We start from the raw sequence: 11369 nt of genomic DNA on the forward strand, positions 1-11369 counted from the left end.
CCCCCCCTCAGTTTTGAAGCAGAGTGGGTGATTCTTGTAATGTTTGTGCTGTGAAACGAGAGCTAATATCTGAAACCACAACAAGGGAGACAGCTGGGTATTACAAGCATCCTTAAGGGACAAACAGATACTCAAATCTAGGAAGCAAATTAGGAAACCTAAAAGAAAAAAAAAAAAGTGTGTGGAGTGAGAGCTAATAAGATGGTGCTGTGTTGAAGGACACTTAACATACTAAAGATGTTTTCCTTCAATTTAAGTTGTATATTAATGTTACTATTGATAGTTTTAACAAAATGCAAAACTAAACATGAACTTTTTTTTTTGTAAAGAAATATATTAAAAAAAAAAAACCTGATATTCCAAAGTAATCCTCCCTTTGCTTTCTGTCATTCAAAAACCAAAAAGCAATCTTTAGGTTGACAGAGAGCAGGAGAGGTGTTCGCAAATGCAAACTGTAAAGGACGTCCCACGGCTTGACACTTGCACTAGTCCACAATTTTTGCACAAGCTACAGGCATTTCAAATGAACACAGCCATCACCACAACATTTAAGAGTCACTCGGTGTGGTTTTTTTGAAACACGGAGGGTAATGCTGTCCTTTGACAACTAATAATTTCTTACTCCTGTTGGAAACTGTATCTTGTGTGTAAAGCAGGGACTGGAGTGCTTGATCCTCAAGACTGGGATTACACACGCACACACATAGACATGGTGTTGCACTGTCCAAACTAGATACGTTTTTATGGAGATCTGCTTTTTATTCTCTTATGTTTCATTGTCACTTTGATTATCACTATTGTTATAACTGTACTACTACTTATACGATTTATTATTACTACTCATCACTGTTTTTGATTATTGATTCATAATGGTTTTAAATGCCACCACTCTGCTCAGAAAGAGTCTGGTATTCCTATGAATATTGAACAATAATAGTGGCAGTGTTGTTCTGAATTGTTAGATTTTTGATTAAGCTTATTTTTCCTCCTCACTTGTACCTGCCTTTTGTGTTTGGTCTCCATTATGCTTTCTTTGATATACAGAAAATAAAATCATTGAAGAACAAAGCATATCTCGAATGATTGAAGTGCAGCTGAAGCATTTATTTGTGTGTCACTAAGGTTTAATTCTCCTAACGGAAGAATTACTTCATCTAAGAAGCTTTGCTTGAGTGGCATATTTAAAACAAAGGTCACTCTGGGGGAGACAATCTATGTGACACACTCAGATGTGATTGGAATTAATTTGCTCAACTACCTTTGCCAGTTTACTTGTGATTGATTCGATATAATGGGCAGAAGCGTAATCCAATTAGAGGCACACATGCGATTTCGGAACCGGAACGTCCTGTTTCATTAACCAATAGGAATGCGGCTAAGACCGAAGAGGTTGGTCTAGAATCCTCGGTTAGCGAATGGGAGGGAGATTCTTACGCCTGCAGTGATCCATGGCTCCGCCCCTGGCTTCCATTTCTGAACTGAAGGGACGCCGCCGCTCTCGCGTATAGCCCTCGCCTTTTTTTATACACACATTTAAGTAAATAAACTAGGTTATCTGTCGTAAGTTAGGACCATTTCCTAAAGGTAGCGTAAATCAGTAGTCCCCGTTCATCGTGGTATGCTGTTTGAGTAGTAGCTAGAAGTGAAGCTAGCATTTTATTCCCCATTTTAACTTTACTAAGCGGCGTTTTCCGCCGTTTTTTTTCTTTTCGCCGCCCCGCTCACTCTACCCCCTTGTGTGTGAGTAGGGGCCTGCAACGTTGGTTTGGCCACGAGGCGCGTCGGTACAGTTGGAACAGGGCGATGGCGGAGTTCGGTAACGGACTGGCGGAGGAATCTCTGCTAGATTCAGACCCCGGACATCCCGAGCTGGAAGACCCGGGTGTCGGTGACGAAGAGCCGGGATTAGAAGAGGGAGAGGCCGCAATTGAAGATCCGGTAAGTGAAGGGCATTGTTTCTAAAGTGGAAACCCACATGAATACCGAGACACTTTGTGGTCGTGGCGGAGCAGCTAGTAAAAGCAGGTGAACAATTTGTTGATTTTTTTTTTCATCCTCCACACGAATCTTGGGTCACATGCGGTGTGCGTTACTGCTATCGCCAGGTCTGTGTTAACCGCCATTGTGGTTCACGCAGTGCAGTAGAAATGGGTGGTGACATGCGTGGTGTCGGCAGCCATCTTGGCGCAACAGCGACGCCAGTTTCTCTGCGCCAGAGAGCAGCTCGAGCCGTTTGTGGGGGGTGGGGGGGTCCTTGTCGCGAAAAAATGCGAGACGGAGATGCAGGAGACAGTAAGGGGCGAGGGTAGGACAGGCCGCCGCCATTAGCCGCCGCCGCTGTGCGAGTCTACCTCCTTAAGAAGGCGACCTGCTAACGGTAATGACCTCTTTTTATTCCCTTTTACCTTTATCATTTAACCGGCTGTGGCTGCTGCATTTCAAGCGCCGGTTTGCGCACATGCGAGCGAGCGGCCGCAGGTTATCGTTAGCTTAGCAAGCCCGACCATTAAAGGCTGCGGATAAAATGACCAGCGGACCTGTCAGCCGTAATCAGCAGTCACGAGATGAAATGCGGCATTTGCACCTCAAGCTGCTGGGCCTAACAGCAGCTGGCTTAGTAGCCGTGAATATTAAGCATGTGATAACGGGTCTTTGTGGCTAACATGCTAGCGGATTTTAACAAAGCTGGTGTGGCAGTGGCAGACGTGCACCTGACCATCTTTGTCGCCTATTTTTCAGCCGACAATGGGGGTAGAGTCGTGAATCGCTGCTTGTTGGTGCACACCCTGTGTAATTGTTGAAAATGTAAAATTTGCATTAATCAGCCCAGTTGTTGTTTTTTAAACATGCATATATATATTAATTATTATTATTATTATTATTTTTCCCTCGTGCAGCTAACACACGAGTGCACAATGGCTGGGATTGTCTTGAGTGACCAGGTGAGGGTTTTGAGGATGTCGGCCAGTGAAAGCGTGGCGTACAACGCAGAAGAAAGGGGCTGCGGTATTTGAGGGGCTGGGTTTGCATCCTTCAGTGTTTGGCTAGAGCAAGGAGAGCAAGAGAAGGGAGGGGAGTGAAAGAGCTTGCACTGAATATGCGACAAGACGAGACAAAAAAAAGGGACAGAGAGAGAAAAATTGGAGTCGCAACGTGCCAGCGGTGGATGGCTCATCCCAGCGGTCCTGCTTTGAATGTTGATCACTTCCCATCCATCCATCATCTCAGTGTTGGTGATATGTGTCAGAGCATCAGTCGCGTGAATACACGCCGACCGAGAAATGATGATGCCTTTATTAGCGTGTGCAGCGAGTCGCTGTGCAGTTTTATAGCCCGCTGCGGTGAGAAGATCTGAATTTATTACAGTCCGTCTGTGTCGCTGCACCCAGTTTCACAAAGAGCTTTTTCATTACAATCCTGTCAGTAGTTCTGGATCGAGCTGGAGTGACTCCCACTGTGCTGCAGTGCACCACTGTCAGACAGGAGGGTCCACTTCCACATGAGGGCACAGCCAGCTCACTGTTTATCTAATAATAATATAAGTTTATTGGCATTATTTAGTTTTGCGGGATTGACCGCAGATCTCATCATCATCTCGCTGCTTCATCTTTCCAAAATGGCTCTCCAGCAAAAATAAACACATTTTCTTGGAAATTAATATGCATATGACCATGTAGTGATGTATGCAGTTCCAACATAAACTGATAACAGAAGTTCATTTTTAGGCTAAGGTGGCATTTTTGTTATAAATATATTTTTGCGTTGTAAGCACTTAAACAGTGAATGTTACCATGTTTGGACATGATGTTTTTAATCATGTGGACATTTGAAGTGCTGTTTGCCAACACTGCTTTCGGGCTGGATACTTAACCTTGGTTGGTAACCTTTTCGTTGTGTGTATGTATGTGTGTATAGATAGATAGATAGATATAGAGAGAGAGAGATATAGAGATAGATAGATAGATAGATAGATAGATATATAGAGAGAGATATAGAGATAGATAGATATATAGAGAGAGAGAGATATATCTTGGCCTGGCGGTCCTCTTTGTAGTGGCTTTAAAGTCTGCTTTTGACTTGGGGGAGGTACCTACTATTAAATTTAGGCAGGATGGCAGGGTATACTGCAAAATGTGGGGCATGAGAATAACTATAGTGCGCATGCAGCAGTGCAGGACTAGATTGAGGGTGCACTTAAAGGTGGAAGAAGTCCCAGTACAGGGTTTTCCCTGAGATTATCTAAGGGGCTTAGATCCTGTCTGGGATCTGGGGTTGGAATGTTGGTCTTATTCAAAGTCTGGATCATGTTTTTTGACTGTTGTTGTTACCATATTTGGATTTTTATTTATTTATTTTAAAGCTGGTAATTCTTGTCGGTCACACATGTTAATATTAGTTTGACCCAGAGCTGGTCCTGACCTCCATGGAGCCAGAAACTTGTGAGCCATTTTAAATGTGAATTATTACACAGTTCCAGCTACAGTGCTTTATAGAGGGGAATTATGATGTAGGTGTTTAAAAATGCAGCAATCCACACAGAGAGACCAATTAATTTGAAGCTATGTAAAGCAGTATTTTGCAATTGCATCACAACCAGAGTTTATTAACACAGAGATGGTTAACCTGGTCATACAGATTGGTGACTATTTTGAGGCTAATTTCCCACCATGTTTCAGCTTGTTTCATATGATGATTGTCTATAGAATGGGTGAATACCAACTTTGTGTGTATTTAGTTCCTGCAATAGGCAGGAACTAAATACACACCAAGATTTGATTCTGTTGCCTGATATGTATTGCTGTCCAAACAGTATTATGTTGCTATTCAGAAAGTGCAGGTTTGTTATCACAAACACACACACACAACCTCCCACACATCTTCTCCCAGTTGTAGTTTATAAACAAAGTTGCCCTGTAGCCTCATGTATACCTGGGTTATCAAGACAAGCTGGACAGTGATGCACTGCAGTATCTACTTCATCCTCCCACTGAACCTGGAAACACTGACATTCCTTTTTGACATGTGGGGAAGCACTTCATGCTGCTAACGTTTTTACTTTTACTCCAAGTCCTCTCTTTACATTTGTTTGGCTTACAGCGTCCTCGGAGCTACTTGCATTCTTTCCCTAAGACTTTTTGTGGTTCTGCCTAAATCTTGCACATATGGATTTTACGACTTGTAGCTGATATAAAGTCTCTCTTTATACTGAGGTCATGTCACGGTCACGGCACCATTTCTTTTGCTATTTTGCCAAATGGGTGCCTAAAAATATTTCCAGGGTGTGCACACACTAGATCTCTTTCTGATTTATTCATTAAATCATTTTGGATTTGGAAGTTGGTGAAGATGGATCCAGCAGTAACTGGCATTGTGATATTGTGTTGAGCTGTGCACATGATGGACTGACGGCTCTGATGGAATCTGTGTCTGTGCTGCAGGAGCTGGAGGCAATCAAAGCCCGAGTGAGAGAGATGGAGGAAGAGGCAGAGAAGCTGAAGGAGCTACAGAACGAGGTGGAGAAACAGATGAATCTGAGCCCCCCACCAGGTGCGTCTTCTTTTTTTCCCCTTCCAAGGCAGACGCCTTCATTTTCCCCCCATCTGTCCACATTTGCCTTCTCGTCTCGTTCTGCTGTCACATTATCCAGTGAGGGGAAAGCCCCATAATCATTTGTCTTATTGTCTGTTGTGTGCTCGCTTAGAAATAATCTCACTTAGTAAATGTAAATGCTACACTCATTTTCAAGCAGTAACCCCATACCAGTTTAGGATGTGCATTAAAATATGGGTTCACTTTAATGCTTGGTTAAAGTACATTATTTTAATATTCAATTCCATGTTTTTAACCCTCAGAGATGATTTTTTTTTTTAAAATGCAAACAAAAAAACTTATGTTCAGTCCCAGTTTGCAATGCTCTTATGTCCAATTTTATAAGGTTAAATCTAAATAAATGATAATAGTTTACATCCATCAGAACTTTATATAATACACGAATCTGAATGCGTGTCTGTGTCAGTATATTTATGTTGCTTAATTGCCCCATGTGAAGAAGAAACTATGATTTTGTCATTCTTGTGTAATGACAAAACTCGTGAATCAATTGTCAACTCCATTTTTGCCTTTATACTAGGGCTGGGCGATATATCGAGTTTTTAAAAAATATCGATATATTTTCATACGAGATATAAGATGTGACAATATCGTTTATATCGATATAGTCTATGTTACGTTATAATTATACTTGTGGAGCCACAAGTTTGCCTCTCTTTCGTCCACTTTTGTCTCTACGCAACGTTACTCGGCCTCGCCTCTCCTTCACTGAATACAACTCCTCCTCCCCATAGCTTCACTTGCAGGCAGCAAGCAGATGGACACGGCAAATCTCCGTTAGCGAGTTGTGGGGGTGGACGGCGTCAACGTGTTAGCGGGCTAACCGCGCTAACGAGCTAACCACGCTAACGACATGCAGCCCACAGGGGCTGCACGGACTAAAATCCTTTCATTTTCTCAAAAGTTGACAGCGCGCCTTATGTATGAATTCTGGTTGTGCTTACTGACCGCGAACCGATTTTAGGTGGTACACAGCGCTCAGCAATCTGTCAAAAAATGTTTTACGACTTTGGTAAGCTACGGAGCTGCACCGCTTGATGAATTGGCGGAGCATTACGGCTACCGTAGTCTGGAGCCTCGCGGAGTGATACGTACTGTGGTTCGACATAATATTATGTGTATAAGGACCATAAGAGACATGGTTACGAAGTGGATTTCAAACTCAAGGCTGTCAGTCACGCAGTAGAAGTTGGGAACAGAGCAGCTGTGAAATCTGTCTTTGTTATTATGCTCAGCGTCTATTAGTTTACATTTTGACTGCACAATTGTGAGCTTTTTGTTATGCACAAAAACAACATTGTTTTCTTTTATTTATGGAGCATTATTATTTAATAAATGCTGATAATTTATTTTTGAGTAATTTCTTCATGTAAATCTATGCTGTATGTAAATAAAAATGCCTGTGTGACATCTGGGACACAGTGTGACTAAGAACTCTCTTTTTGTTCTTAACTTATGGCTTTAAAAAAATATCGAGATATATATCTTATATCGCCACCCAGCTAAAAAAAAATGTCGAGATATGAATTTTGGGTCATATCGCCGAGCTCTACTTTATACCATCCATTTGATCTCATCTTTTCATGGACTTTTCGATTGTAGGTGCGCTACATCTCACATTTGGAGTTAAAAGCAGTAATTTGTCCTAATATGTGTTTCATTTCAATGTTGTTTCCTATGTAGATTTATTCTGTACTCTCTCTGTGCAGTTGGCCCTGTCATCATGTCCATCGAGGAAAAGATGGAGGCAGATGGCAGATCTATTTATGTCGGAAATGTGAGTAACTCTTTGTGTCATGCAGATTCTATTTTGGCCACATTGTGTCTTGATTCTTGTTGTCGTGTCTGACATAACATTATGGAAATAATATGACGGGGGGAAAACCAGTTGTGACACTGAATCATAAGTACTGGCCCTATTAAAATCATGCTCCCGTGGGTTTCCTATTTTATTTTATTTTTTAGAGTCTGTGCATAGAAATCACTTTGTGCCTTTGATCAATCCTGCAACCAGTACAAACTTTATTCAAGGTGTTATCACTTTGGACTCTTACTAAGTATTTAAGCATTCGTGATACTCTGAAGAGTCTTTAAACTAGGGCTGCCACAAACGATTATTTTGATAGTCGACTAGTCACCGATTATTTTTGCGATTAGTCGACTAATCAGATCATGCATCCATTGGATGTACAGCTTATCGCACCAGCAGCATCTGCTCTTATATAACTATCGTTAGCTTACAGCTTTAAGTGTTTCAGGTATGTGCTAACTAAAAATAAAGACAAGATGATAGTTTATTACATTTTAATGAAATTTGCAGATTGTTTCGGTGAAGTTTAATAAACTCCTTGCTATCTAAAATATAACAGGACACCGGAGTAAATTCTCCAGCATCTCACACTTCTGATAATCAGCTGTCTGCTTGACGTTTATTCAGCTGTGTAAAAACTATAACTTTAATCTCAGCCAAACCGATTTACTCAGGAACAAATAAAATACAAAAAAAAGCCAAACAATAACATTTTTAAGTTATCTAAGCGACTTATATATCATGTTTAACCCGAGTAGCGAAAGACCGCGGTGGGTTTGAAAACTGTTTGTCGGGTGTCCGGTGTTCTTACGGGCTCTAGTGAGCCCTGCCCCCGGCTAGCTATCGAGCTAGTGGGTAACAGACGTCTCCGAAAACGTCGGAGCGCCTTTGAAAATATGTGGTGTCTTGATAAACCGAGCAGATATTTGAAGTTTACACAGCTACATTCTCGCCTGAACATATGTTAAATGTTTATTTTGTGACCCAGAAAGAATAATAAGAGTAATATTAAAACTAACTGGCTGCTGCGATTGTTGGAAACTGAGCTGGGCTGCGCTATGAATTCTGGGACAGAGCTGCTACTTCTTCTTCAGGGTTTAGGGAACACCTTCTGTTTCCAATCTCGGACAATAAGGCTACATTCACACTGCAGGCGAAAGCGCATCAAATCCGACTTTTTTTGACCCCTATCCGATCATGGTATGACCGTGTGAACAGCACAAATCTGATCTGGGTCACTTTCGTATGTGGTCCTGAATCCGATACATATCTGATGTTTTAGAAAGCGACTGCTTTTTGAATGGTCACGTCGCATTAAATCAGTCTTTTACATCACTGACATAAAACAGATGCCAATTATCAGTGCTGGAGAAGACATTGTGAATGCTTCCTGGCCATCCAGTGTAGATGTTAGTGAAACTGTTGGGAAGACAACGTTGGAGAAACATGAACATTTTATTTGTACTGTATAATCTGCAGATTCTGACAGAAATCTGCAACTTTGGTCTGGGTCTAAACAGAGCGCGTTGTGTGTGAAGTCTTCTTTTGCACATGCGGGCCGCTTTGAGCGTTCACACTAAAGCGCCTTTGCTGTCACATTTTATTTGTAGTGTGAACAAGCAGACAAAAAAAATCTGATTTGATCAAAAAATCGGAACTGAGCATTGAGACCTGCAGTGTGAACGTAGCCCAAGTCTGGTGGTTTGTGGGAATCCTTTGGGCGTCTGCCTCACTGGTATCTCAGACAATTTTAAGGCAGCTTTTTACTTTTGACCTGGTTTTGTGTCACATTGTAAATACATTCAGAGTTAGTTTTTACTTTTGTGCTTTAATATTTTTGTTGTTGTTGTGTTTTTAATGTATAATACAGCGCTGGTGACGCAGCTGTCTTGATGCTAACACTTTTTTAAATATATTTTTCTGTCTGCAGGTGGACTACGGTGCTACAGCAGAAGAGCTCGAAGCTCACTTTCATGGCTGCGGTTCAGTAAACAGAGTCACCATCCTATGTGACAAATACACAGGGCATCCCAAGGGGTAATGATCAGAAATTCTACAGTGAAATGATATTATTGCATATTGGTAGCTGGATCAGTCAATTATGAGCACAGTACAATTATGAGTATGAGCACATTTTAAAAGCTTCTCTAGAGCTGGAAAGTTGATTAATCAGTTTTATCCTTGGAAAAATATGTTTTTCTTTAGTAATTACAAAAGTTTTTTTTTTGTAGTGCTTTCTTTGTTTATAGATTAGTTTTACTGTAGCCAAGTGATTGATTTTATTTCCCCCCCTGCAGGTTTGCCTATATTGAGTTTGCAGACAAAGAGTCTGTTAGGACAGCCATGGCTTTGGATGAGTCACTTTTCAGAGGAAGGCAGATAAAGGTGAGATATTTTTGAGGTTAAATATCTCAGCTCCTTGAATGAGGTGGTAGTGGTTTTTTTACAGTGTGTGGATCTGAGAAGTGTCAGTTTAAACCTGAGACTTTCTCACAGAAACATGATGATCGTCCATCTCAAAACACTTCGCAGTTGCAGCATGAACTTAATGGGAGCAACATTAGCAGCTACCTCACCAGTGCAGTAACAGGAGTACGGTTGACTACATTTAGCTGATGTGGTCATAATAGTCACTGGCCATTCTGCCTGTCATGGATAGGATTGTCCTGATTGGTTGCATGTCTACAAGAAGATTTTAATGTGTTTGTTTTTTTTGTTTTGTAGAAATGTGGCTTTAGTGTCTGACCTTCAATTTATTGGCTCTTTTCTGGTCAGAGTTTCCCCAATATTGAGACTGGCCAGTCTAAACTAGAAGGTTCTCTGTTTTTCTTCCTGTGGCAGATGATTAGAAGCACTGATTTTAAAAATACAAAAACACAAAATTGAAGCTAAAAGGCAAGGTTGTTGAGTTTTTACTACGAATTAAGAGGAAACAAATTTCTTTCAGTGTGAAAGCACAGAAGACTGTTTGGATGTTGTGGTTTATTCAAGGTCCCCTTTTTCTTTAGGTGGGCGCTAAGAGAACAAACAGACCAGGCATCAGCACCACAGACCGTGGCTTTCCACGGGCTCGGTTCCGATCACGGGGAGGAAATTTCTCCTTGCGTGCACGCTACTACAGTGGCTACACACCACCTAGAGGCAGAGGACGGGCCTTCAGGTGAGCTGACACAGAGACATCGTCATGTCTGACACCAGGGGAGAGCACATCATCTGCATGCATCCCACTCACTGTTTGCACTGAAAGGGAGCACAGGAAAAGCAAGGCAGACAGTCATGATGAGCCAGAGTTGACACTACTGTTAAAGATGGATTACAGCTTCTTGTAATGTTTGGAATTTAGAGTTCCTGAGGAGGCCCCGTTAGAGAAGGCACCGGTAGTCTGGCAGAGGACAGGGATTTTAATAAAGTAAATAGACAACTTGCCTAATTAATTTGGGGCAGATTTTCAGTTTGCAAATCAGAAAATAATGATTGACTGGACAGAGGGCTGGTGGGTGACATTTGTCACGTCCCTCTTAATCTGAGCATGTGCTTGTCCAGTGTTTAAGTCTTTAAGATTAAAATTGATTAGTATAGCGAAGGTAAGTACAGAAAGGGCAAAAAGCCCCTTGTACACAGAGGTGGCCAATTTGAAAAGATTATCATGTACAAATCTAATTTAGTGAAGATGACATCATTAACTATCGTTTCCCCTCACGATTACAGCTTTTCTCAGTACCAGAGCTGACAACTGCATTGTACATATACGCTGTGTATCCTGGCAACCATATGAACAGCTAGTCATGTGATCGATCATGTGGGATTAAGTCCGTGCAATGCAGTAACAAAGTTTGATCAGATTGCCCACCCCTATCTGATACAGAAGTAAAAACCGTGCGAGCTGTGGCATAGAATTAGAAACACTCATCATGATATTATTACTTGTATATCAGTTGCTATACCCCCC

General features: G+C 41.5%; 1 protein-coding gene across 3 annotated transcripts in view; it reads left to right on the forward strand.

Moving 5' to 3' along the window:
- The first annotated feature begins 1429 nt into the window (after positions 1-1429).
- pabpn1 (poly(A) binding protein, nuclear 1) overlaps positions 1430-11369 on the forward strand; it is a 15107-nt gene continuing 5167 nt past the window's right edge. Inside the window, exons 1-6 of one of the 3 annotated variants that reach the window (XM_005744852.1) lie at positions 1430-1938; positions 5439-5547; positions 7320-7387; positions 9351-9457; positions 9718-9805; positions 10429-10580. In XM_005744852.1, the coding sequence (XP_005744909.1) occupies positions 1804-1938; positions 5439-5547; positions 7320-7387; positions 9351-9457; positions 9718-9805; positions 10429-10580 (659 nt within the window). In that variant the 5' untranslated portion in view covers positions 1430-1803. Of the gene's footprint in view, positions 1939-2206; positions 2378-5438; positions 5548-7319; positions 7388-9350; positions 9458-9717; positions 9806-10428; positions 10581-11369 lie in introns of those variants that run through there. The other 2 variants (XM_005744853.1, XM_005744854.2) reach the window with 2 other exon arrangements.

This window comes from Pundamilia nyererei, unplaced genomic scaffold, assembly GCF_000239375.1.
Source record: "Pundamilia nyererei isolate P.nyererei 1_Seehausen unplaced genomic scaffold, PunNye1.0 scaffold00150, whole genome shotgun sequence".
Taxonomy (NCBI): domain Eukaryota; kingdom Metazoa; phylum Chordata; class Actinopteri; order Cichliformes; family Cichlidae; genus Pundamilia; species Pundamilia nyererei.